Source organism: Falco peregrinus, chromosome 5, assembly GCF_023634155.1.
Source record: "Falco peregrinus isolate bFalPer1 chromosome 5, bFalPer1.pri, whole genome shotgun sequence".
Taxonomy (NCBI): domain Eukaryota; kingdom Metazoa; phylum Chordata; class Aves; order Falconiformes; family Falconidae; genus Falco; species Falco peregrinus.
In genome coordinates this window covers 69,722,496-69,749,198 of record NC_073725.1, presented here as the reverse complement: position 1 = coordinate 69,749,198, position 26,703 = coordinate 69,722,496, and the positions used below count along the sequence as shown (strand labels likewise).

The 26,703-nt window shown below is 46.8% G+C and overlaps 2 protein-coding genes across 2 annotated transcripts; one reads left to right on the top strand and one right to left on the bottom strand.

Moving 5' to 3' along the window:
- Positions 1-1,309: 1,309 nt before the first annotated feature.
- Positions 1,310-3,297, top strand: RPL36 (ribosomal protein L36). The gene is made up of 3 exons (XM_055804889.1): positions 1,310-1,507; positions 2,448-2,582; positions 3,168-3,297. Exons 1-3 carry the CDS (start codon positions 1,415-1,417, stop codon positions 3,255-3,257), a joined length of 318 nt encoding a protein of 105 aa, XP_055660864.1. The 5' UTR covers positions 1,310-1,414; the 3' UTR covers positions 3,258-3,297.
- A 1,020-nt stretch (positions 3,298-4,317) lies between these two features.
- LONP1 (lon peptidase 1, mitochondrial) lies at positions 4,318-26,132 on the bottom strand. Its single transcript, XM_055804775.1, has 18 exons — positions 25,736-26,132; positions 23,702-23,790; positions 22,973-23,092; positions 20,121-20,349; positions 19,493-19,554; positions 18,775-18,904; positions 18,305-18,388; positions 17,013-17,233; positions 15,263-15,401; positions 12,976-13,154; positions 11,832-11,919; positions 10,279-10,401; positions 9,399-9,515; positions 8,976-9,116; positions 8,725-8,890; positions 7,500-7,708; positions 6,035-6,199; positions 4,318-4,645 (listed from the first exon to the last, which is right to left on the bottom strand). Exons 1-18 carry the CDS (start codon positions 26,105-26,107, stop codon positions 4,481-4,483), a joined length of 2,799 nt encoding a protein of 932 aa, XP_055660750.1. The 5' UTR covers positions 26,108-26,132; the 3' UTR covers positions 4,318-4,480.
- Positions 26,133-26,703: the final 571 nt, after the last annotated feature.

The window sequence follows — 26,703 nt, the reverse complement described above, 5'->3', positions numbered from 1 at the left end:
CCCAGAGCTGATGTAAGCAGCCACCTCAAGATAGCTCCAGGCACGATGGGGGTGGCAGGAGAGGTGACACCTCCTTCTCCAGCCTGGTGTGCGCAGCAGCTCCTCTGGCAAGAAAACCAGAGCTTGTGGATGGGCAGATCTTCAGCGGCCCCTTACAATAGTTTTCTTTAGTAAAGATGACGTCAAACTTGGGTTGATTTTAAAGGTGCAGATAACAAATTTAGCATTCCTATTTTTTTTTTTTTTTGCTTGACTTTCAGGAATGTTAGAATGGAGCAGACTGGGGGTTCCTTTTGTCTGTATAGGACAGTCACCTTCACCCTGCAAATGTCTGTCCACCTCCTGAGGAGAAAAGCGTTAGAGCTAGACCTGTTTCGTGATCTATGGGATGAATATTCCTCACTGCTTGAATTTGGGCCATGAGCCAGATGACAGAATTGATCAAGACTTTGTGTGTTAGTTGGGACAGCTGCCCTGGTGCTGCAGGAATGAGTCCCGCAAGGCCTAGTTCTATACTGACAGCAAGATGCAAAATTCTGTAATTTGTTGAAAATTTCAGTATTTTCCATTAGTTTTATATTTTCAATGCAATATTTTCAACTTTAAGAAATTAAATGGAATTGTCCTTGAACATGGAAAACAGTTCTTTGGGCTGAACTGTTCACCTCGGTTCTTTGGCAGGGATGGATGTGTCCCGACAGAACAATCCCATCTCTTCCATTCCAGCAAAATCACCTGTTCCTTTCACCAGGCCCATTGCACACGGCCGATCCCAGCCGCGCAACACGCAGGCTGTAGTTCTGGCAGCAATGGCGGCGGGAGTGTGGCCTGGCCCAGGGCTGGCCTGGCCCGTGGCAGTGGCTGCTCCCGGCCTGGCGCGGGGCCGGTTTGGGCCACCGGGCCCGTTCAACGCCCATGCCCGCCCGCGCGTCGTGTCCGTGGGGCTGCGCAAGGCAAATGGCTCCGGCACCCGGCGCGGCCCCGGCCTGTGCGAGCCGGGGTGGGCCGAGGCCCGGCTGGGCCTGGGCCGGGTGCGAGGCCTCCCACCGCACCGCTCCCGCTCTGGCCCGGTCCCTGCCCTCCGGTACCGACCCCGAGGCCCCGCCGGGCCCCTCCCGTGTCGCTGGGGGCGCCGCCGGCCGGGGGCGCCGCGTAAGGGCTCCCCGCAGGGTCGCGGCCTCCGGGCCCTGCAGGCACCGCCCGCCCCGCAGGGGCCGCCCTCCCCGCCCGCCTCTATGGTCACGGCGGGAGATAGAGCGCCCCGGGCCCCGCGCCGGAAGGGGGCCTGTCCCAGCCTTCCGTGCGCGCTCTTCCTTTCCGGCGTCGGCGCCATCGCGGAGTGGCTGGGGAGGGCCGTAACCCGCGTCCATCCGCGTCCATCGGCGGCGGCACCGAGCGCTCGCTGCCCGCAGCCATGGCCATCCGCTACCCCATGGCCGTGGGCCTCAACAAGGGCTACAAGGTGACGAAGAACGTGTCCAAGCCCAGGCAGTGCCGCCGGCGCGGGGTGAGTGCGAGGCGGGCGGGGGTCGGGGCGGGGGAGATGCGCTGCCGCTCGGTTCCTTCTCAGCTCGCTGCGGGGAGGCGGGTGTGGGGCGGGGGCCACTTGCTGTCGGCCCCTTCACCGTCCGGCCGCTGGGCTGAAGCGGGGGCGCCGGCTGCCCGGGGCGGGGGGTGCCGGCAGCAGCGGTGGGGCCTGAGCGCGTCGTTCCGGTGGGCCGCGGGCCTGGCCCTCGGGGTGCGGGGGTGCTGAGCACCGCAGCGGCCGGCACCGGCAGCAAACCCGCGGGCAGCTCAGCGTCTTATGGGTCGGGGGTTTGGGTGGTGGAAAGTGTTTGATCGGTGAGGTCAGGTGCGGGGTGAAACCGCGGGGGGTGGGAGAACGCAGCAGAGCAGCCTGCGATGGAAGAACAAGATAAATGCAGTTCAACCCCGGCTTAAACTTAATTAGCAGTGAAATTGCAAATAGGCTACGACTTCTGCAGCCCCTCCTAGGCTGCTTTTCGGGGTGAGTGCAGGCGGCACCCACCAACCTGCCCACCACTGTTGGGAGTTAAGCAGGTTCAGAGAGTGTGTTAACATGAGATCGGCGCAGTGCGCATCTTTTATCCCACGGATTCAGTGCTGCATTCAGATGGGGTGGCTGAGATGTGTAGTAACGCAAACCTTCCGTAGCTAACGGTCCTGCTTTCTCTAAAAACCGTAGTGCGTGCAAAGGTGCAAAATACCCAGCGCTGTGTCTGAAATGAAAAGAGATGGGCACATTGGGCTCGCTGCTGCGTAGCGCTGCCAGAGGATTGTACTTCCCTGGGACGTGCTATAGCATAAGCGGGTTTTGGGGCCTTAGCCCAGAGGTTGCCCAGCCCGTTGTGGTCCGGTCTGAGTAAACTCGCAGTTGGATTCATTGTGATCCATGTGTTCTTTCCCCGCCTTTTCCTCTCCTCTAGCGCCTGACCAAACACACCAAGTTTGTGCGAGACATGATCAGGGAAGTCTGTGGCTTCGCACCCTATGAGAGACGTGCTATGGAATTGCTGAAAGTTTCCAAAGATAAACGTGCTCTGAAGTTCATAAAGAAACGGGTAGGTCAACCCGACATCCTGGTGAGGATGGCAAAAACTCGGCTATACTTAATTTTTTGCTTTCTGCCCTTCCCTAAGGATGTTTTACTGCTTAATTCATTCTCTTACTTTGTCAGTTGTGTGGGAAGCTACTGGTCCAAGGGAGTGGAGGGAATGCCCCTTGGGTTGGGGGGGAGAGCGGGAGTGGATGTAAATGCTAAGAAGGCCCAGAGCTACAGGACTCTGGACGTGCCTTGCTCTTTTTGCATTATTAAAATCTGGCGTGGGGGAAGAGGAAAGCAGCACCATGGAGGCTGAGTCCCATTAACTGGATGATTTGAAGTGGTGTTCATTGAGGGCAGCTATGAGCTGAAAGCAACTTCTGCCTTGTCCCACATAATTGAGTAGAAGTACTACTGAGGTGCAATGGCAAGTAGTTTCTGGCTGGCGAGTTAAAGCAGATGGAGTTTGAGCCCATGTTTCCCAGGACTTTACCATCCTGCCTGCTTTTTGAGTGAAGCAGTCGTCAGTGAATGCCTGGAGCAGCCAGAAGTGTCCTCTGTTCTCCGCTGGGATGAGTGCTGACTGCTGCTCTCTCCCCTGCAGGTTGGCACTCACATCCGGGCCAAGCGAAAGCGGGAAGAACTCAGTAACGTCCTGGCAGCCATGAGGAAAGCTGCTGCAAAGAAGGATTGAGTTGTACAGCCTGTAACTCAATAAAGTCCTTTCCCACACACGCAGTGTAGTAACTGTTGATGGTGCATCTGCCTCAGCCTGTGAGAACAGGGTGCTCCTGGGGATGCCGAGGGACTCAGGATGCTGACAAGGCTCTCTTCTGCCACAATCCAGACCTTGCATTGCTGTTTTATTTTGCCTGCAGCTGGACATGGTGATACTGGAGTTACTTGTACTGGTCTGTGATAGATTCTGGAGGGGGAAGCCTCCTCCCTGACACCTTGCGGAGCTGGCCTTTCTCAGGCTGTGGATGGCTCTGCAGTAGCTAAGGCTGTGACACCTGCCACCTCACAGTCTGGCTCCAGACCTAGGTGGTGGCAGGAAAGAAGTCGGTGGATGAAATTTGCTGTTGAAAATAGCAGCAACATGGCAGCCATTCCCCAGGGCGCTTCTGTTCCTTGGTGCAGCTTTTCTTGCATATGCATTTCCCCTTGTACCCTCCCTTTATGCCCTACTGTCTGCTGTGTTAGCAACTCGGGAGGAAGAATTACACTTGGTGAGAGCTGAATTTCAGCAGGATCATTCTTCATTCTTAAGGGCTACCTTGCTGTGAGAGGACAAGTGCTGTTCTTCCTGCACAAAGAAATATATTTCAACTAGGCTTCATGTAACTACTCTCACCCTTTTCAAATTCAGTTTTTCTAGCATTCACTGTAAAAACAATACTCAAGTTCTCTGGCCCAAGCCTATATTTATTGATCTACAACAGTCCTGCTAAGACATTTAATTACTTTCTTCACTCAGGGAACATAACACAGCTGCTGCAGTGGCAAAGACAGTCTATGGTGTGGTGCAGTGCTAACTGCTGGTACTGAGCACGTTGATCTTTTGTCCAGGCCTGCTCGCTCCTTAAGCCTGGAGTAGTGATTTAATCTGGAGAACCATGTCCCTTGGCAGCTATACGTGTGTCCTAGAATTTCAGAGTCTTCCCTCCAGCCTATCACAGGCTTATAATGAGCCTAGTCCTTAGGCAAAATGTCAATTTTATTTGAAATACTTAATGTGGCTCATAATTCAGTAGTAAAGAGGGAGAAATACTTTATTCTAGCAAAGCCGTAATTCATTTTGGCAGCTGCGCAGCAGCAATAGCTCCATGTCCCACTTCAAGATTGCCCCTCGGTCACCCCATTTCTGGGCAGGGGCTGAGCATTTGGGGACAGACCACCTTCCAGCCACGTTGAACATCATCCTCCAGTGGCATCCAGCTTTGAAAATGCTATATCAAATACCTCTTTGTAGTGCTCAACAAAATGCACTTCTAGTCCTTCTGTAATGAATCCAGCAAGGTCATAATAATCCTTTTTATTCTCCGATGGCAGAATGATGCAGGTAACGCCTGCTCTCTTGGCCTGTGGGGAAAAGTTACATGGTCTGTTCAGACCTAGAAATCCATCAATCCACTAGAAACACACTCCCCCCTTTGCAGAAAGCAAGAACTGTTATTGAGGTGCACGACTGGGCTTCGCTCTGTTCTTTGGAGAGCAGCAAGGGCATTACTTAACAGATGTCATCACTAGGGATGGATTGTGGTTGAGATCTCCCCAAGCCCCCAAAACACACAGTCTCCAGTCCCACCTTCTCAGCTGCAGGGACAGCTGAAGGGGAGGTATTTTAGTAAGACTATATCAGCACACTGAGGGATTGTTTAGAACAATTCATACTATTTTACAGAGTTTTAGAAGTCTGTTCCAACTATAAACCCTAGAATCAAAAGAAGAATTAGACGCAGCGTATCAGACATTAATAGGTGCGACCCAGAGCACCATTCTACAGAACCTTTTGATACGGACATTGCACTGGAAGGAGACAGAAAGTGGGGCCAGCTCGTCCAGTGGCAGGTTGTACCCACTCAATTTATCCTGCATTTATCTATGCGGCCACTCATCAGCACCACAGGCGTCCCTATCACATGTTTGTCCTCTGTAATGACTACCACAAAACAAAATGCAAAATAACCTATTTTAAAGTACATGAGGAAAAGGAATCATGTTGCACAAGGCCGTAACCCAGACAGATTTAGGGACAGAACGCTGATGTGAAGCCCCAGCTCGACAGGCTACTGGAAGAGCTAATACCATTCTCGAGACAAAAAAACATGTGATGCAAGGCTGATGTAGGCTGGAGCTGTGCAGATGAAAAGTATGGAAAGAAATTCAATGCTTGGAAAAGAGTTCTGAAAACTGCAAAGGGTTAAAACCAAAAATGCAAGCACCACTATAAATCTAGTATTTGCAAGAGCGCTTCAGAGAACTCTGTCTATATGGCTTACTGAAAAAAGGAAAAAAAAAGGATTAAGTAACTTGGTTATGATGTACAAAGAAACTTCACAGGGGAAAATGCAAGACACTAGAAGTAAGTTCCTTCTGTCTAAACCAGAAAAAACGCAGGGATATCGACATGAAATTTTAAGTCAGACCCAGCACAGCTTATTGGACCATACCAGTCTGTGACAGACAGCTTTAACAGCCATATAGATGATCCCTTCCACCCTTAATCACACCAGCCTAGTATCAAGAAACACAAATGCTCTGGCACAAAGCCTGGGGTTCCACCTCCCTCCTCTCAGCTAGAGACACAGGCAAGTGTCCCTGTTCCCCCAGCAGGCTTCTCCACAGCAACCCTGGCTCACCACCTCCCCCACCCCAGGAGCGATCGCTGTGGTTGTCCCAGTCACCGCTGAGCCCAGGCCAGGGCTCTCTCCCACAGATGATGCATGGAGACAAGAGAAGAGCTCTTACCGCAATAGTCTTCTCCTTGATTCCACCAACAGGAAGAATTTTTCCAGTTAATGACACCTCTCCCGTCATCGCCACGTTCTGCCTCACCGGGCAATTCATGGCCAGCGATAGCAAAGCTGTTACTATAGTACACCCTGCACTTGGTCCATCTTTTGGTGTTGCTCCCTGTTTAAAAAAAAAACACCCATAAACCTCCAGCCTTTAGCTCATTTAGAGTAGCAAAGCCCAACATCATCTTTATCATTGCTGTTTTAACATGGCCCCAATTTCACGGGGTTCCACAAAGGTTTTTGCAAAAGTGTCACTGATGGGATCCTGCTATTTGAATTGGCTGACCTACTAACAACTGCGTCAGTCCTCACCTTATTCATGAGGAACAATCCATGAGTCTACAGTCTGGGTTCTGGCCTGATGCTACCACAATACTCATTGGGCTCAGAACTTTGAATATGCAACATGAGCAAAAAACAGAGCATGAGCGCTTTGAAGCTTTTTGTTGACCTAAGCCAACCATAAGAACAAGTAACAGAGGTCAGCATCACAAAGGAAGAGAACATCAAGAGTCACAAAATAGTGGAGGACAACACTGAAAATCATTCAAGTCAGAAAAGATCATTCCGTTTAGAAAGCCCAACAAAATCCAGACCTAAACTAGCAACAGTCCAGATTTATCTGAGATCAAACAGATTGTTGAGGTAAGAGCAGAAGAAATGAACGCTTGAGAGGGAGTAGAGGCAGAGATAGTGCCTGTTGTTTTCTGATTCTCCAGGAAAGGAGCACAGAGGTAACTACCAAGTACCTGGACAGACACAGAGCAAGCTGCAACAAGGGGACTGTGGACTAGGTTAAAGTATGCAATAGTTCAGAAGCAAAGCATGGGCACAATCATAGTACAAAACCTGTCTTCAGTAAAGCACCTGCCCAAAGCGTGTTACACAGTGTGTGAGCCCTTCTGAGCATTGCAGGGATTTATTTTCAGAAGCAGACACCGGAAAAATGCAACCACTGACATTATATGGACTAGAAGCCATGGCACAGAGACCATGGGTAGTATTTGCAATTATGTGTGAATGACCTAAAGCCTTTATGAAGGCGTGGTAACACAGAGACCTGAACTTTGGTTTCCTTGTAGCTGCTGCATACAAGCTTTTATCCAGATCACTCATCTCTATGCCATGGTTTCTCTACCTCACAACAGGGCCAACAGCTACAACAAGTCTAGGGTTCCTTACAGTATTATCCAAGCCCCTGTATTCTCACCACGTGCTTGCTGCAGAAAGGAACACAAACACAGCTCATAAGAATGCTTTCACAGGGTCCTGAGGAAAATGTCTTCTTTTCTAGGTTTTACTGCTGCAAGAGGGCATTCTGCACAACATACGGACAAAGTACTTCCAGCTTCATGTCTAGGGGAGCAAACCAGCCTAGCTGCCATGCGTGCTCTGTGAATTCTGCATCAGTTTACCTCTGGCACATGCAAGTGGATATGGGAAGACATGAGAAAGTCATTGCTGGGGTCCTTCTGCATCAGAAAGGCTCTCGCAAATGTGTAAGCTATTCTGGCACTCTCTTTCATTACATCTCCCAGTTGCCCTGTGACTTCAAGGGACCCATCCTTGTTCTCCTTGTCTTTGGGTCGCCTCAGGGACGTTTCAACAAACAGAGTGGAACCTCCTAAGAAAGAAAAAGGAAAACAACATCCTGAGGAAAGTTAAAGGAAAAATCGAACCACAAGGTTTTGGTGATGCAGGAGCAATGTCAGGAATTTGGAACTAGGGCGCTCTGATGAGACACTAGCGCTTGGGTAAAAAGCGGCTGAGAACTGTTCTCCAAATCTCTTCAGGAAGGCTAGCTAGAAATCTCAACAGCACTGCACCAAAAGCCTCCTTTCATTGCTTCTTTGGACTTCACACTCCATCAACATAGACACAACCCCTATTTCCTGGAAATAACCAGTTCTTGTAACTGTTTCAGGCTCTTTGTAGCCAAAAAGTAACATGAGCTCATAGCACAATACACTTCTGGCCAGTTCAGCTTCCCAGCGTCAGATACCGCTTCACCTTCTCCACCATACTGATAATTTCCCTCTGAACTACTTCAATTCCACCCAAGGTCAGTTAGAATATGCAGGAGTCGTATCCTTTGCTGTGTGCTGTATTTCCACACTGCAGTGCACATAGGCCCCCAAGTTACTAGGGGCATAATCCAGTGGATGGCAACTAGCCAACTGCACCCACCCTGACAGTGTGCTAGAATACCTGTATCTGCTCTTGCCACTGAAAGCCAAAATCAGCAGTGCAACACCACTGAAAAGATCTGGCATGCCTCAGCTGTGCCTTGAAGTCAGAATGGCACCTCCTGCTTTTAAGGAAGCAGAGGAGGTCTTGTGCTCTCTGGAAAGGCTTGTGGTTTTAGTCACTGCTGTTCCTAATGTATATGGTTCGTATGGGATGTGGAGCATAAATATGCTACCCTGAAGCTAAAATGAGCCTGGGTGGGGAAGTAAGCAAGGGTCCCTTCTTCAGGGAAGAAGTAGTCAGGATCTAAAGGGCCACAGAAGTTAAATTTTACTGGTGCCAGTAGAATAACTTCACTGGACTCAGTAGGGAAAATTCAGTTTGACTATCCCATTCAATTTTTGAAAATGTTACAGAAATGTAGACATGAACCCAGAAGTCATTTTGTCTCACCCATAGCTGTCCAGGCCAGACCCATCACCACGCCTGGAGGAGTGGTTTCATACATGCGATCCACAGTGAAGATGGGCTTTCCCACAAAGTCCTGCAGGTTTTCAGGTGTTACTTGAACCATCTCTGCTTCTCCACTCACAATTTTATAGGCAGATTTCCTCAATACCTGAGTGAGACAGTCATTTGTTTCTGTAGAAAAAGCTGCGAAGGCTGAAGCACAGTGGTCACAGTTCCACAGAACTTTCCCTCACCTTTTCTACTTGTTTCTGCAGATTCCTGACCCCGCTCTCTCTGCAGTACTGCTTGATGAGAACAGTCAGGACATCCGATGTGATTTTGGCTTTGTTTTCATCCAAGCCACACAGAACTCGTGCTTGAGGGACCAAGTACCTCTGAAAGAAATAATCCCCCATGTCCTTCTGTTAGTGTTTGTGACAAAAGCCTCGTGGTTCCAATTCACCCAGCTTCATTCCGCTATTAGCTCAATGCCATTTTCTGGAGTTCACAGCCTGTAGAACACCGCAGTTGAAGTAACTGGGTGTTCAGATCAGAGGAACTCCATCAAAAATGCCATGTGCCTAATTTTTTTTGGAAACAGCTGGATGTAAGCTGGAATCTGCCAAAACCGTTTTATCAGAGAGAACTCACAGTGCATCATCAGTGGTTTCTCTTACCTCTGCAATTGCAAGTTTCTCTTCTGCTACGTATCCTGATACATTGATCACTTCCATTCTATCCCGCAGTGGCTCTGGAATGGTTTCCGTTACATTGGCAGTACAAATAAAAAGTACCTGGAAGTATTACAAGTTCCTATTAACATTTTCATTAACCTGCTGCTTTAGTCCAAGCAATAGTTCCTTGGTTCTGCGTTTCCCTGTCTGAAGGGCTGCAGCAGGATTACCTTCTCTGTGGAATCTAGTTTTTATTACAGGAAAAGTTCTGGATTTTAGAACTATGTAGTAGGGCATTCCCTACCCCCAAAGCAAATGTTCAGAAATACACACAGCACAAACTGGGAAATCGTAATGGTCTGATATGGAGCAGGAAGCTATTTGCCTGGGAAGACCTAGATCTCACTTTAAATTATTTCTACCTTCTATGAAGTTATCACAGAAGTGACAAAATTATGTATACGTATTTTTAATCCATCACCTCTGCAATTAATGTAAGCCATACAAAAATGCAATAGTGGGCAAAGACGACCAATTTCAAAAGCCTAAGAGCAGCATGAGGCCATATCACTTGACAGCAACTCTGCCAGTCACTACATGGAAGAAAAACTCCTGCTTTTTCTAGCCAAGACCACGTATCTTTGTGTCCATAGCTCTACATGGAGCTGAGACTATAGGACATATGGTGGTGATTGTATTAACCTTAATTACACTTTGGTTAAAGCCAGCTCCTGAAGAGACAGCCCTATACCACTCACGTCTCAATCCCATCTGGCTGACTTTCCAACTGGCTCAAACGTCAGCATCTTTTCAACAGGAAATCCCTGCACTGATACACGTTCATACATTCCAGCTCTACAATCTCTGCAGAAGACAGAAATACCTTTGATAAATCCACAGGAACGTCAAGGTAATGATCCAAGAAATTAGAGTTCTGTTCTGGGTCCAACAGCTCCAGAAGGGCTGAGGATGGATCCCCTTGATATCCTCTTCCAATTTTATCCACCTATGGGAGAAAAACTTCAGATGTTCCAAGAAGTTTCTCACCACAGTAAATTCTTATGCAGGTTCTTTCAAAGCTGCATCTGAAAATCTTCATGTGTTTGTTCATAAACAGCCACTCCCAGTCTACCGGTTTTCTGTGCATTCACCCAAGTCCCTGCTATCCTACTGCGTGAGCATGACATACCTGACAAGACACAGGAATTTAACAGTGTTGTAGAGAAGCACTATGAAACCTCAGGGACTGTGCATACAAACAAAAGCCAGTGCATTGTCATGGATTAGTGGGCTACTACTCATTAAGCTAAGCTATAGTCACAGACCACAATATTTATTCCACAGTGGGATGACTACAGGGTGCTAGTTTATACCATTTCCCGACTACGTAAGCTAAGACACTCCTTGCTCTGCCCAGGGTGCAAAGTCCTATACACAGCCACGCATCACAGCCCAGCCAGTGACCTTTGCTGCTTTCACAGAATCATAGGCTGATTGAGGCTGGTAGGGACTTCTCAAAGTCACCTTGTCCAACCCCACTGCTCAAGCTGGGCCACCTAGAGCCGGCTGCCCAGGACCACATCCAAGGTTGTTGTTTCTTTCAACATCACTCATGTCCTCAGAAGGAGGGATCACAACAGGGCCACTCTCCACAGCTTTTTCTCCCTAAAGAGTAGTATTAACTAGACAGGCATAATGCAACTTGCTCCTACAGCCAACGCAAGGCTCCTCACCACCACCATTTATGCACCATAACCTAAAGGTTTTCACTACCCTTCAAATCAAGATACTCGTTGGTTACATTACACTGCAACTCATTACCCAGTTTCTTGGTCCCCCATACCATTCCCAAGACACCTGCTGCTGTTTTTTCCAAGGCACGGCACACAAGGAGGCTAGAGAGACCTTTAGTCCGTTCTGAACCTGCTATTATATCCTGTCCTTATCTGCTTTTCTACAAAGCAGTAGGTTGGTAGCCCTGACTCATTTATTCTCAAATTGGACCACAAATTGACTGTAAGCACTGCACCTTATTCCTTACAGTTTTGCTTTAGATCTGCTGAGAGACTCACTCTTTCTAATAATCACATCGGCAATAGTGGTTTTGTGCACAATGTTGTACCTACACCTAGGTAGGGAATGTGAAAGCTACTGAAGCCTCTGAGTATCCAGCCAGCTCCATCAGGATCCTCACGATCCAAACAGCTGCAATTTAATGAGAAGGGCACAACTGAAACACTAAAGTTGAAGTCTGTTATAAGAAGAGAAAACGAAGAGTCTAAGAAGTCACCCAAAGAACTTGAGAGCCCAGCCTCATTTAAATAAAAAACCCCCACAACCCTGGGTTTTTTAAGAGTCACTGCTTCACCTTTCCTATTGGGGTCAAGAACTGATGTATGTTTTTAAGAGCAAAAACTAGAAGACCAGATACATCACCTCATCAATCAGTATAAGTGGATTCTCTGTCTTGGTCTTCTTCAGACACTGGATGATTTTTCCTGGCATTGCTCCAACATACGTCCTCCTGTTTTACCAGAGACTGTATTTAGGGAACCATTGTAAAGTACAGCACACATCACACAACACAGCATGCAACTAGTCTGTCTCTAGTAGAGATCAGATGTGAATTTTGGCAGAGTACTCCTGGACTGCAGTTTTTATCTTCAGTTTTAACCATTTTATATTAGAGGGAAACAAAGAAGTAAGGCTGAGAACAAGAGATTTCTGAATAGTGACTTCTTGGTTTGGGGGTAAAGGAATGTTAGAAAAGGGAATACTTCATTCCCTCACTTGATAGGGACAAAAAAGGAAGATCAGTGTAAATCAAAAGATACTCTGAAGGAACAAACTACTAACAGCAAAACACAGTCTTTCTGCTAGAGGGAACTGGCATCCAGGAACATACAGAAGCAGAGCAAGAGGGTAACAACAGAGTGAATGCCAAGAGACACAGAGTCGAGAACATCCTGAAAAGTATGTCAAATATTTCTCTCAGCTTCTGTATCATAAAGGGCAGGACCTCACAGGTTCCATTCACACTGTAGAACAACTCTCACTTGTTTGAAAACACTGTAGTTTTGGGTGTACGTGGAAGGAAAATAAACCTGTGTCAGGGTTGGATCTACTGATTTTTGTATTCACATCTTCTTGTTCTCCCCATGAATATTCTTGTTCCCAAGCTTTCCTCATGCAGCACCTCCCTCCTGATTATTCAGAAACGAAGTCTGTCAGACCTGAACATGTGCATGACCTGGTAAAACTGTCACTGTTCTCTAGTGCTGGCATTTATAGACAGACACGAATTAGCATTTGGTACCAGTCCAATGCTTCTGGGTAGCTCAGACAACTTTTCAATGATGTCCCACAAGCCTACACAAGTACAGGGAGTACTGCAAGTACTGCACTTCAGAGACATGAAGACGATTATGTTCCAGACTCCGCCCTTTGCTATCAACTCCTGTCAGCAAGGGCTGGCAGAAGAGGGATGAAAATTACACACATCGGCAACCTCAGTCAGGCTCCTATTCTGACAATGTTAGTAAAAACTGCTGGATAGAGAAACTGCTCAAGTTACACTGACCTGTGTCCTTTTATTTCTGCTACATCAGTCATCCCTCCAACACTGAAGCGGAAGTACTCTCTGTTTAGGGCTCTGGCAATGGAGCGGGCAATGCTTGTTTTGCCAACCCCAGGGGGGCCATAAAAACACAGGATCTTCCCCTGGGTGGATCCTCGCAGCTGACTGACTGCTATAAATTCCTGCAGAACAGATGAAGCACCAGTAGTAAACAGAGGGCAAGTGCAGCAACACCAAAACATATTTGCTATCAGACCAAGCAATGATTACAAAATAAGCATCATACACAAAACGGGTCCTCAAAGGAGTTGGGGAGGGCAAGGGGAGAAGCTAAGGATACCGGTGCACCTCTTCTCTCTCTGGTTATTTACACATTTGGTTGTCCCTGGGTTTTGTGCTCTGTACTCATCTCACCGGGAGAAGCAGTCTCTCTCTTCTCTGTCTTCGAGTGGGAAGACTTCTAGTTCTCCTCCCCTCTTCCCTAGTCTCACCTGAGTCTCTCAAACTACATGTGAACATCTCCTACTATACTACTACTTCTTTGCTAGGTGAAACTTGCATCTTTTCACGCTCCTATGCTAGGCAACCCTGAAATAACACTCAGCAGTTGAGAAATCAAACACATCACAGTTCAGATCTGAAGTCTCAACTGCTGATACGCTTACAGTGGATAAATCACTGTGCGAGCAGGCAGAGAGATGTGGCTCCCCTGTAACAGGCCAGCTATTTAGCAAAGCCTTGATTTCCTCTCCCTACAGCACTGAACTCCACAGCAATACTATACAAAGACAACAGCACCAATCTAAGTAGGGCTCACATCTGTGTAGATATTTCTCAGTACCTTAAAATCATCAACCTTGCTTGCACTGCTACAGCTGGGGAATCTCCTCTGCATGGAATGAATCACATCAATAATCAAAGCCACTGACCTGTATCATGCAACTCAAATCTATTTCTGTGTAAAGGCTGGGCCTAGTCAGTATGAGTAGTGCTGAACAAGCAACATAAGAGACTCACACTCCAAAGGGGTTATCTGCTTGCAAGTGTGCAACAACAGGCTTACCATAAACCATTCAAAATAATAAGTCAGATAGCAGCATTTAGTCACAGGCCTTGGGCACTACTAGGGAAAGAAGCCCCCTGTGGCTTGGTAGCAAAGAAGTACTTCACAACCTTTATCTTCTTCTAGAAGAGACTGGAGCAAAGCAATTTAATAAAAGCAAAATCCCAGCATGCCTAAGAATTTACTATTCATTATATAGATGATATTGTACTGTTAACTTAGGAGATGCCTGTATGGCTTCTGTGCACATCAATTACTGAGGTGGCTTAAGTACCATCAGCACTGTCCCCAAGGTAGCACAAAGCTCTGCTATATACAACACGAGGGAACGGTAAGAGAAACAGCCTCACTACACACTTGGGAAGGAAACGGCCAAGCCGAAGGCTAGCTACACTCAAAGGCTTCACCAAACCAAAGCTCTCACTTCGATTCCTTAATGCAAAGTCAGGATCTGCACCTGTCCCCCCTCTGCTGGGCACCTTCACTCACTTGCCCAGCATGACACAAACCCTGCCAGCAGTGGGATTGTCTTTCACTGCTTGAATGTGTTGGCTGGCTACACAGAGGAGCCTATTACTGTCCCCTGGGAAGGAAGGCAGCTCCCACAGCAAGTTGCTGAAGTTGTTGCAAGCTGCTGCAAGTATCTGCTCTTACCTAAAACAGCTTCCCTAACCACAGCAAGCACAGGCAAGGAAAAAGTGACAGATTTCTGGAAAAAGGCAACACTGAAAACCACCCTGTCTGCTTATTATGAGGGTTGTATCGCACAGACCGTAAACTCTTCAGTATCCAGTGCGACTCTGGGGATAGGTAAAGGTTGTGAGGAAAACACACATCTTAGCTAACTTCTCCCCCTCTTAGTTTTAGAGTTATGAGTAGAAGTACAGCGTGTTTTGGAAAGGCAGTAGCTTTGCCAGTCAAGTGGAACCAGTTTAACAGTGTCTGAACAAACCGATTAAAATCCAGAGACTGCTTCCCTTGGACACTTACTTGCTCAGCATTCAGCAGCAAAACAGCATATTGCAATTCAAAATCAGAATATGACCTTCATTGCCACAAGTAATTAAACATTAACTGATCACCAGAATACTCTGTTCTTTTATGTAGTTTTCTGTTTCATCCATGAATTAACACAAATTCAATGGAGAGCTGCAATCTGAAACACATCCAAAATGTCTGATGCTAAGCAGAGCGTAAAATGGGACACACTGCCTATTCCTGCCTTACCAGAATTCGCTTCTTGACATCATCCATTCCATAATGATCCTCCTCCAGAACTGCTCGGGCTCTGGTCAGCTCCAGGTTCTCCTCACTACACTTACCCCACGGGATGGATGTCAGCCAGTCCAAGTAGTTCCGTGTAACACTGACAGAAACACACAAGTGAGAGTGATTTCACAACAACCAGCTCATGGCTTCCTCCACTGCCTTCCAAAATAACCTCATCCAGAACAAGTGGGATATAAACTACTTATGGAAGGCAGACTACGAAAAGAGCACCATCATCTGGGTAGTCATTGCTAACCTTCCACTATGGTCTTCATTCCCTTGTCTCTTCCACCCCCTCCCCCCCTAAATCAAAGCTTTTTTTGGCAGCTTTTGCTTTCCTGAGACAAAGAACCTTCAATGCACTATGCAAAGACCTAGATTTCTGCACATAAACTCCCTGTATGATTTTTTGGGGTGGGGCTGGTTCCTGTCTGAAGGTCAGGATTGTTTGTAAACTCCAGATTACTGTCAACTGTTTGGATCAAGTCACAAAAAGATAGAAAACCAGTTTTCTCCATCTCCCCAGTGGACCAAGACAATGTAATGAAGAAAGGTTCCTAGCTCAGAAGCAAGGAAAAACAGCTGGAGGTACAACAGGACAGAGAAAGATTTAAGGCTGAGAGATAAGAATGTTAATGTGGAAGCTAATGGTAGAGATCATCAGTTTAAACAGACTGCTATTGAGGAGAACACAAGTGTGTAAAAGCAGCATGCATCTGTTCTAAAACTCCACACACTCAGATCTGGGATTCAAATGTACAGCAAGGGCTGCAAGATGCAGTAAATATTACTCTTATTTAAATATTACTATTGTGTGCAGTCACAAACACAGGGAAGTGCAGCCTCCCCATGCTTGCCTGGCTGGTCCCAAGATTTACTCTACGGAAAGTGACACACCAACAGAGCCTTGGCGTTTTTCTCCAAGTACTTCCTTCGCAAACTTGCTATCCCTGTTACTACTCTAAGGGAAAGGCAAAAGTACTATGCTAGCTGTGAAGGCCAGGGTGTCTTTCCTAGCCTCCTCCCTCCACTTCCCAGTACATGACTATCAAGAAGATGTTTCTCATCCAAATGACACACCTGCCCTCAACACACAGTCTTTTACTGCACAAAAGATACTTTGTTTTAGAAGCAAAGATCCAAAACGTTAAAGTGCTGATGAGTAGTATACTGACTGGTGTATGGTATAGCGCGCTCCGCCTCTGAACAGACAAGTGTTCACAGCAAGCTCAGTTTCTGACAATCTGCGTTGGATTATGTGGTAAAAGCTATTCACTCCTTTGCAGTTCCAACCCTGCCCCAACACTTCAGGGACCACCTGAGGCAGCTCTGCCAATGTCACGTGTTAACAGCTAGCTTCTCTGATCTCACATCTAATGAAAACACCCAAGTACCAGACAAGAGCCAAAACTAAGGGCTGCAGGAATCACTGCACATTTCATGAGGGGAAACAAACTGCACGGTTCATATCCACAGAATTACGCTGCAAGAGAAAACCTAAAACGATCAAAAGAGGTAATCGACTGTAAAACACAGGAGATCTAGAGAACAATCCTATAGCTAGGATGTGATCATATGCTGCATTCAGGGAAAACAATTATGACAAAAGAGGAAAGAAACTCTTAAGGTAAAAGCTTCGCAGAATTGTATTGATTTCTCTCACTCTCCCAGCTAACCCTGACAGCAGAGGACGCAGGCATGCACTCACTTGAATTCTGAGGAGTGATTATCCAGCAAGCCCAACTTGTTCAACTCTTCATCAATCACATCCATGACATGCTTTGGCACTACCAGCTCCTTTAGTCGCTCACGGAATTTCTCTTCTATAGCATCCTTGTCCTCTTTTTCCAGACCCAGCTCTTTCTTAATGATTTTCAATTGCTCTTGGAGAAGATATTTGCGATGTGTTTGCTTGATCTTCTCCTCAACCTAGACAAAGCAACAGATACAGTAACCATTTCAGTTTTGGTACAACCCGTCAAACATCAAATGCTTCCAAATGCTTCTCAGTTACGACCTTCTCAGCAACTGACAATATGACTTGGAAATCATTTGCAGCATGTCCTAATGTAAAAAGTAACTCTATGACATACTCCAACTCCCTCCACCTCTCGGTGGCCTCCACCGACCATGGTTCAGTACTTCAGTGTTTTGTTTATGCTGAGGAGACCAAAAGCTGGGCAGAGTAAGCCACCAAATAAAGGGGAATAACCACTTCTCTTGACCTGCTGTCTACACAACCGCAAATAGAGCCCAGTACGCAGTCGGCCCTCCTTGCCACAAGGACAGGCTGCTAATTCATGGTCAGCTTCCCGTACATCGGGGCCTCAAGGTCCTTTTCTGCAAAGCTATTTTCTAACCAGCTGGCACCCAGCCTGTCCTGTTGCACAGCATTATTTCAACCCAGGTGTGGGACTATGGATTTCTCTTTGCTGAACTGCAGGATGTTCCTACTGCCCCCCATTCACATGGATTTTAAAAGCCCCAATTATTGGGAGTTAATAAACCCAGGAACTTTTGACTCAGTATACACAAATTGTACTTCATATATTCAGTTACCATTTTGATGCAGGTATCAAATTCTGATTAAAATTTACAGCAGTGAGGAACTACTGCAGTTCATAGTGGTTAGCAGAGAGTCTTTTAAAATAACATTGCACTACTTACACTATTATGTGCTATATACAGTATTATGCTGTATATTTTTACACAGATGCTTGGTAAACTGCAGGCCTCCAGGATTTGCCTGCTTGCATGAAATTACAACTTGGACACAACTTAACAGCAGATGCCATAGCCTCACATCTTGTTGCTTTTACAATATGCATGAAAAAAACCAATTTCTAACAGAAAAGAATATAAAATCTTAACTCTAAATTAACCTCCCTTTAGAATGCGTACTATTGCCTTGCTTTAAAATTCTTCGCTGGCCGTGCTAACCATCACAATGGTGGACATGATACAAATACATACAAGGTATGTGTTACTTGAAAAACTCACCTCCCTTCCAAGACGCTGCTGAAGTTTGCTCAGCTCATATTCCTTCTTGAGAAGGGAAAGGGCTTTGTAAAGCCGTTTGGGAATCTGGAAAAGATAGGCACAAAATGAATTTTCAGACACAATACTCTTATCAACTCCCAGTGAGAAAGAGAGAATAAAAAGCTCCAACAGGTTGTCTGGGAGAACTCTCCAGCACTGTAGGTGTGGAGACAAACTGTGTAGTGATTCCACAGCACACAACCAATGCGCGAAAGAAAATTATTTGCTACCAAAGATATAGTGCATCACAGCCTCTTTCCCTTAAGGCAATATAACTTACTATATCCTTCAACAGGAACTTAGTCACTGATATTAACATCTCATCAAACATACCACTGAAGTCTCTGTACTGAGGCTGGTAAAGAAACTATGACATAACAGACATACTTTTGATTCAGTTAGCATAGCTTCAGTCAAAAGCTTCATCTTACACTGGTTTCTTCCAAGATGTCTTGAAGTTCGTGTGACTCTGCCCCTGTTAGCGCTGCACCCATGTCACTCAGATAGATAGGGTTATCTACCACACGCTGTCCTGCCTGCATCATCTGAAGTACGGACTCTCTGAAAAAATGGTAATAAAACCCAAAACACTTTGTAAAATTTTACATTCATAAGGAAGTATCCTTACAGAGCTATTTATTTGCTACAGAAGAGTAAAGGCATGAAACAGCTCAGTTTCATAGAAAAATAACTCATTTTGTAAAAATTTGACTAAGCCAATACGCAGTATCAAACACGTAAATCACTCAATAAAGGGAAAGGTCACCAATATATAAACCCAAATGTATGAAATGTTCTCTTAACAGTTACTTAAAAATTTTGTGTGCCAGTATGCCAAGACTTACTATGCTCATGTTACATGGATCAGACAACGATACTTATTGCAGTGAGCTTCACTCAGACCCAGATCACCTGCCACAGGTCTTATCATCCTACCTCGTATTGAAGTTTCACATCAGGTTTTCAAAACTTGCCCTGTTTCCCGCAACCGATGATAAAAGCTCACATCCCACAACAAAAGACTAGGTGACAATTCAGCAAATATCTCTTCTTCATTACAGCAAAAGGACAAGTGCAATAGAAAATCACAGCGTACTCCAGCCTGAGAACACGCTGTTCTCAGAGTAGGGCAGCATGGGGAAGACATACCTGTACAAGGGGTTCAAGGCAATGATGTCCCGGATTGTTTTGACAATTTCTGCAGTAAGCGCCTATAAACACAATAAAACTTCAATCAACAAAAAGACTGGAAAAGGACAGACAAGGCCTCAGTACAACTATGACACTTCCCAACCCCTCCAACACAGGAGCACAGAAATACAGCCCCTGGCCACCCGCTGCAGCGGTGCGCTGTAAGGGTACTTGGTGTCAGGGCAGTTATTCCTCCTGGGAGGAAGGAAAGGCAAGAAGGGCTATAGGCTGGCTTTCTGCACGCACGAAACTTAAACTGGTTTTTGGCCAGAAGATATGATCAGGTTGACCACTCAAGTCACCTCAGAGCAAAGACTCGGTTTGATAGAGGATATTACAAAGATTTAAGCACAGCCCAACCTCTTTGTTCAGCAACTTTCTGAAGTGACCAGTTCTAAGGAATTGAGCTGTTGTAATAAAAAATTAATTATTTTCATACAATCCCCTACTAGAGTGACTGTGAGGAAGAGGAACTGGTTTCTGAAGCCTGAAATTGGATCTTGATTTTAGAACTCTTCCTTTTAAGCAAGAAACGTAGATGCAACACTACAGGACAAAACCAGGCTTGTATGAATAATTCACTCACTTTAACCTCTTCTGTGATCTGAAAATCTTCATGAACCACATTCTCTACTTCTACCATGAGAACTTCCTGAGATGAAGTAGCTACAGGATCCAGTACCACTTCCACAGCTTGGTCCTTTGCTCCAGGCTCTTCTTCAGCCTCTTTCTTAGAGCGCTTCTGTTTCCTTCTAATTTTCTGTTTGTTCTCAGGCTCCTCTGGCTCAACCTCTAGTTGCTTGTTTATACGAATCCTGAAAGCCCAAAGAAACCACCTACAATCAATACCCCTCTGTTATAACATGTTTTCAGCTCTTCTGCATGAAAGAGTCTAAGCTGTATTTTGAGTAAACTAAAATTTCAAACTTTGACAAAGGTGACTGACTGTATGTGTTTTGACAAGATTTAGCTTTTAGTTCATTTTGTCAAAATAAGGCTTGATTTAGTAAAACAGTAATAATCAAGCAGTAGATACCGACAGGACTCCCTACGTAAATTTACAGTAAGTTGTCATACAAAAAAATTAACTGACCACAGAATTAACTTATTGGTGTGTGAATGAGACGCCAAGGACAGCTGACAGCACCTTTATCATAAATTGTGTTAGCTTCATCCAGCTGCAGAACCACAAAACCCGATTTCTAATGATTACAATAAAAATAATCCAAATAACATTGGTGAACATACACATGCACACAAGATATTTTCTTCAGTATCACAGACTGACTTCTCAGCGACAAGCTGCAGCACAGGAACAGAACTGTTAAAAAGGCATCATTGTTACTATGTCTGCTCAAGAGTTACTTTCCCTAGCTACATGAGCCAACAAATCTGATGTGGACCCATACCCTCTTCTTGTCTCGCTTGAAAAGCGAGTTCCCTGCTTCAATTTAATTCTGAATATAATGTTTCGTGTTTTCAGTCTTCTGATCTCAACAATCAGTCTGCCTGCTTTAAACCACATCTGCTGCATTATCTACTGTAGTGCTAAATATTACATACCATGTGTATAATGGACCTTTAAGTCATTCCATGTCCAGACATTTGAAATTTTAGTCTATTACACAAAGAGATTTCCTAGATTATGATCTTGAAAGAGATCAAACCCACAATATATTCCACAACAAAGTTAATTGAGTATTAATCCCGCAAAGGGACAGGCTAGATCACATGGCATAATCACCTTCCAAACAATTAGCTTCCCTGTTACTGCTCTTAAACTTCTGAATTTTGCCTGCTTTGCATACAACCTCACATTGGATGTTTTTAATATGGATTATGACCTACAGTTCTCCAGAAAGGGATCAAAATCTTACCCTCTCCACTCACTTAAAAGGTTTCCCCACCAAAGATGAGTGCTAGACAAACACTCAGGAACTGCAACAGCCTTTGACAAAGTTGTCCTACTAGTCTGTGAACACAGAGTCCAGAAAAACCCTTGCGGTGTAACAGACTCCCAGCTCATGGGAGAACTGCCATTAAACGCAGGGTGTAAGTCTTATTTTCCATGTGATTTCCTTTAAAAAGTAAGACCTCCTCAGCTACTCTGCCTGCCTGCCACTAGCAACTTCTGACTAACTTTGACTACTCTTGTCAACAGAATGGAGTCACAGAAAATTAAGTTCCAAAACATTTTCTGGACAGTGGGGCTGCTGGTGGGCAGAATCAGTTGCTGGGTAGAACGTCCCCTTGCAGGGCAACCCAAACAGTCTGGCAGCAGCCAGCTGGCCAGTCAGGGTGTAAATAGCTCTAGACTGACTACAGAAGCTGCTGCCCTGGCCCAGAAGGCACGCTAGAAGATGTACGGGGAGAGCTAAGGGAGGGATTTAGAAATGAGAGGATCCACGCTTGCAGGACACCACATTTCATTATTTTGGGCTGCTGACAAGAGTTTTCTCTTCTATATTTTTCCCTGTAAATGGAGGAAGCTTCTCAGATCGATATCCAGTGTGGTTCCTACAGACATAACTGACCAGTGGTGTCTCAATCAAATAAAGAACAATTCCCAACACCTTCCAAGTCATAGGGAATATTTCTATTCCAAGTAAACCAAAACCAATAGCTGCCTATGTCCAAAATCTAATCAAACAAGGTTGTGCGTTGATAATGCAGCAGAGGTCCAAGACTTCATTTGGAAAGATGCTGACCTGCAAACTCACGCAAATTCAGCTTTGAGAAGTAGTGCCCGTTCTTTGCTGTCCCGAACAAACGCAACTGAAGTAAAGTGAGTGGGACGAAAAAGCAATGCTTCAAAGCAAACCCCACCCTGAATCTGTCTCCCTCGCCATGTTTCTGTCCTTGTGCTTCCCTTTCTAATGGAAATTAATTATTCGACACTTTTAAACCCACAATTTTATACTCTCTTAGCTCAAAATACTTGGCACAAATAGCTAAACCTATACTCCCAACACTAATCCTATTTTCTTCAGTTCTAGGACAAGATTATGTAGACGACATAATTACAGTTCTGGACCACTTTTTTTCCCCTCTTTTTCCCCCCTTTTTTTTAATGCAAAAATATTGGCTTAAATTAGTTCCAGAGGATTTTTTTCACCATTGCTAAATTTTGCTGTGCTTGTCAAAGAAACTGCTAAACTTCAACTTAATGAATATTTGCTTGCATCACATTACAATTTATATGAGAATGATATGCTCTAGCTCTTCCTTTCTGTGGCTAATCTGTTGCATCTCTAACAGTACACAGAATACCGGGGCTGGAGCATCAGAGCACTATCAGGGTATGTTGTGGTAACAAAGCAAAAGCTTGCCGTATACAAGTTGTGCATGAAAATGCATGTATGTGGTGAACATTAAATAAAGGGATGTATCTATTTATAAAGAAGTCTGGTGAGATGCAGTGGAAGTACAAGTAATCACCTTCGGTGTCCCATGACTATCATACGCAACTTGTCTCCAAGGTCCTGCATTTCATGAATCTGTACAAAGGTTCCCATCTGGTAGATTTCATTCAGATCCTCCACCACATCAGATTCATTGCTATTAAGGAAAAAAAATTGGAGTAGATACTCAGAATCTTGAGAAAGCAGGCAAGATTAAAAAAGAAAGAATAATCACTGGTTGCAGAACTTTAAACAGGATTCAGGAGCAAAGACATTTAATTTTATCCTCACTGTAACCACCATGTAGCCCCGTTCCAAATCACTCAACTACGTGGATGGTTCACTCCCCTCCCAAATAATAGCAGCCTTTTCATAGAATAGTAGAATGGTTTGGGTTGGACAGAACCTTAAAGACCATCTAGTCCCAACCCCCTGCCACGGGCAGGAACACCTCCACCAGCCCAGGCTGCTCCAAGCCCCATCACACCTGGCCTTGAACACTCTCAGGGACGGGGCACCCATAGCTGCTCTGGGCAGCCTGTGCCAGTGCCTCGCCACCCTCCCAGGGAAGCAAGACCCAAACTCCTAGCAGCGCTGGCGGTGGCAATGAAAACTGTCAGAGTAAGAGGATGGTCTGAGCCTATACACAATTCCTCTAACACTATCCAAGGCTGTGAATTTCAGATCATAGCTTTTATATAAATGCAGTCTAGTTGTGGAAATAGCTATTTTTAAATTTTTCAAAAGCGCCAGAGAAATGACTTACTTGTCATCCTTTTTAAGGAAAACACCAGCATAAGGCTGGGCAAGACGAACCTTCCTCCTCAGCAGCTCAACCAGCTTCTTATTTTTTACCTAGGATAACAATACGTATGAAATCAGAAGTGGATTTTCTGTAAGCTTTGCACCCTCAGTGTAAGGCCAGGCATAGTGAAACCCTATGACTGAATTATGAAGTCTAATCTCAGATTCTTCTAGTCTTGCCCACATTAGGGGACAGGGGATGTTGAAGAGTATTAGAGAAACATGAAATCTAAGTATTTAAAACAAGTCACCAAGTACACAGGACAAGCTCAAAGGCAGCAGAAGAAACCAGGCCTAATCTGTTACGAGCAAGAGGCTTCTCATTCACTTGAAGACGACTTTCTAAAAGCTTCTGTTGCTATCACTGTTCCCTTCCCCTTCCATACCTGTATGTTCCAGCTGTCCACTCCTACTGGAGGGCTACTTCAATCTTCCCCATCAACTGCCTGAATTCTTCTCACCCACCTAGCTTAAACAGTCTTCTCCAAAGCCCCCTAATTTCAATTTCTCTCCTACACCCACCAGCCTACCCAAGTCCCTGCTTTGAGACCCAGCCAGTATTCCTATTTTACTTTCTTACGCCTCTCTGCTCTCTGGATGCCACACATCTGTCCCTGGCAGATCTCCCAGCGCCACTGTAGTTGTTATCCCAGCAGGCTGAAGCCTCAGTGACCAAGAAAATACCTCCTTGTGAATTGTGCTGTTGCATAAAGTCACAGTGCCGACCACTGAGTGTTTTTTCAAAGTGATGGACATAAGCTGCAGTGCTCAGTGCTCTGGACAATAACTACCGTGGTCTGGACAGAGCAGCATAAGCAATACCACTGCTGTTGACCTATTTTAAATTTGGCATACCTATTTTAATTTTGTACAATGTCTAGGAAAACTATTCTTGCCAGTGCCACAGACATTAACAGAAAGAAGAACATTCATAATGCCATATTCACTGTAGAGACTTCACGTTGTCAGGAAATAAATGTCAACACAATGAATTTGTGGTGTAAGAGACAGTATTTAACAATTATCTTAATATAAGACACTGGTGACCTATGCATTGAAATTAATGACTTGTAAATAAAGGTGTCACATGATTCCGTGCCTAAAGATCATAATAATATATAATCTTCTCCTTCCCCCAACACATCTATAAAGACACTAAAAGTTGCACATATTAGATTTGGACACGCAGAAAATCGCTACAGTAGGAATAACATTATGATAAATAACACTACAGGAACAGGGAAATATTGATTCTTGTTAACTCCAAAATTGGATTGGTAAAATGTTAGCAAGGTGCAAAAATATGAGTGCTTGTTCCAGAACAGTTGCGTTTCAGGAGGAAAAAGTATTTCTGGGCCTGAAAGCTCAAGTGATGTATCAAAGATCGAGTTGAAGGCTCTTCAAAATACATGGGAGGTGAAGAGGAGAAAGGTCACACTCTGATGTTGTGAGACCACCAGCGCCCAGCACCCAGCACCCTCTCCCAGAGGAGCTTCCCCTCGCAGCTCAGTCCCTGCCTGGGCAGCTGCTGCTCGGGGCACGGCCAGGCTTGTGCAGCCAGACCACGGGCACCTTCACTCAGCCCCCGGCAATGGGACACGGCGGGATGGCAGCGGGGCGGCGACTCGGGAAGAGGAGCTGCGCCGGCCACCGGGCAGATCTCCCAGCACCACCACAGCTGTTATCCCAGCAGGCTGAAGCTGCTTTCAGCTTCACGGGGAGCAGCGCGACCGCCTGACGCAACACTCCTGAAACCCAAAGCCCGCACCCATCCCCAAAGAACCACGATTCCCGTGCGGGCAGGCGATGTAGCTGGGAATACACAAGAAGCAGCAGAGGGCGGCCCTGAGGGGAGCAGCGGCCCGGCCCTGCCGGAGCCTGAGGGGAGGCTTAGCGCGGCCCCGGCCGGCCGCCCCCAGGCCCGGGGCCGCCGTGTCCCTCAGGGCCCTCGGCCAAGGCCCCGCGCACCCCGCCGCCAGCCCCGGGCTCCCCTCACCTCGATGATCTTGATGAAGCGCGGGAAGACGGGGTTACGCGTCACGGCGATGAGAGGGACGTTGGGGAAATGCTCCGGGACGAGCAGCGGCGCCAGCGCCGTCATGACCGGCCCTGCCCCGCCCGCCTCCGCCCCGCCGCCGCCGTCCTCGCCGCCGCCACCGCCGCCGCCGCCCTCCTGCGGGTCGCCCCCCGCCAGACCGCCGGCGCTGCGTTGCTGCCATGGCGGGCCAGTGCTGAAGGCGAGGCGGGCCGGCGGCGCGGAGCCCAGCGGAGCCGCGGAGGAGGCTGCCGGCAGGAGGCGGCGCCGCGCGGGCCCCAGCAACGCCGGCCGCCAGCGCCCGCACAGCCGCAAGCAGCGGGCGGCCGCCATGCTGCCGGTGCGCGCCCACCGCCCCTTCCGCCGCCCGCCCCGCCCCCCCGCCCCCCCGCCCCGCGCAGGCGCCGCGAGCCCCGGGCCGGGCGGCGCGTGGCAGCGCGCACGTCTTCCCGCGCTCCACTGAGGGGATTCCTCGCCGGCGCCGCTGGGCCTCAGTCCCGGGCGGCGGCAGGGCGGCGGGGCCCGATGCGGGGAGCGGACAGGGAGCGGGGAAAGGGGGGTTAGGCGTGGGGGTCCCGTGGGTGCGCCTTTGGCCGCTGCCCCGGCCTTTTCCTCCGCGCCAAGCCCTCAGTGCTCGCCTGGAGCTGGTTGCCCGGGACGGCTTGTGATACCTCATGGAGACCGCTCAGCCTTTCTGGGCACGCGGTGCCAGGCACCCTCTCCGTAAAAAAGCCTTGTGTTACGACAGAAGCTCCTGTGATGGGGTTTGTGCCCTTTGCCTTTTGTCCTGTCACCGGGCACCATTGAAAAGAGCTAGGCCCCATTGCCTTTACACCCTCCTGTTCTGCGGAATTAAACTCGATAACTCTGGATAGGTTATAAAGCAGATATATTTACCTCACTGGCGGGCATCAGGGTAGATAATTCCA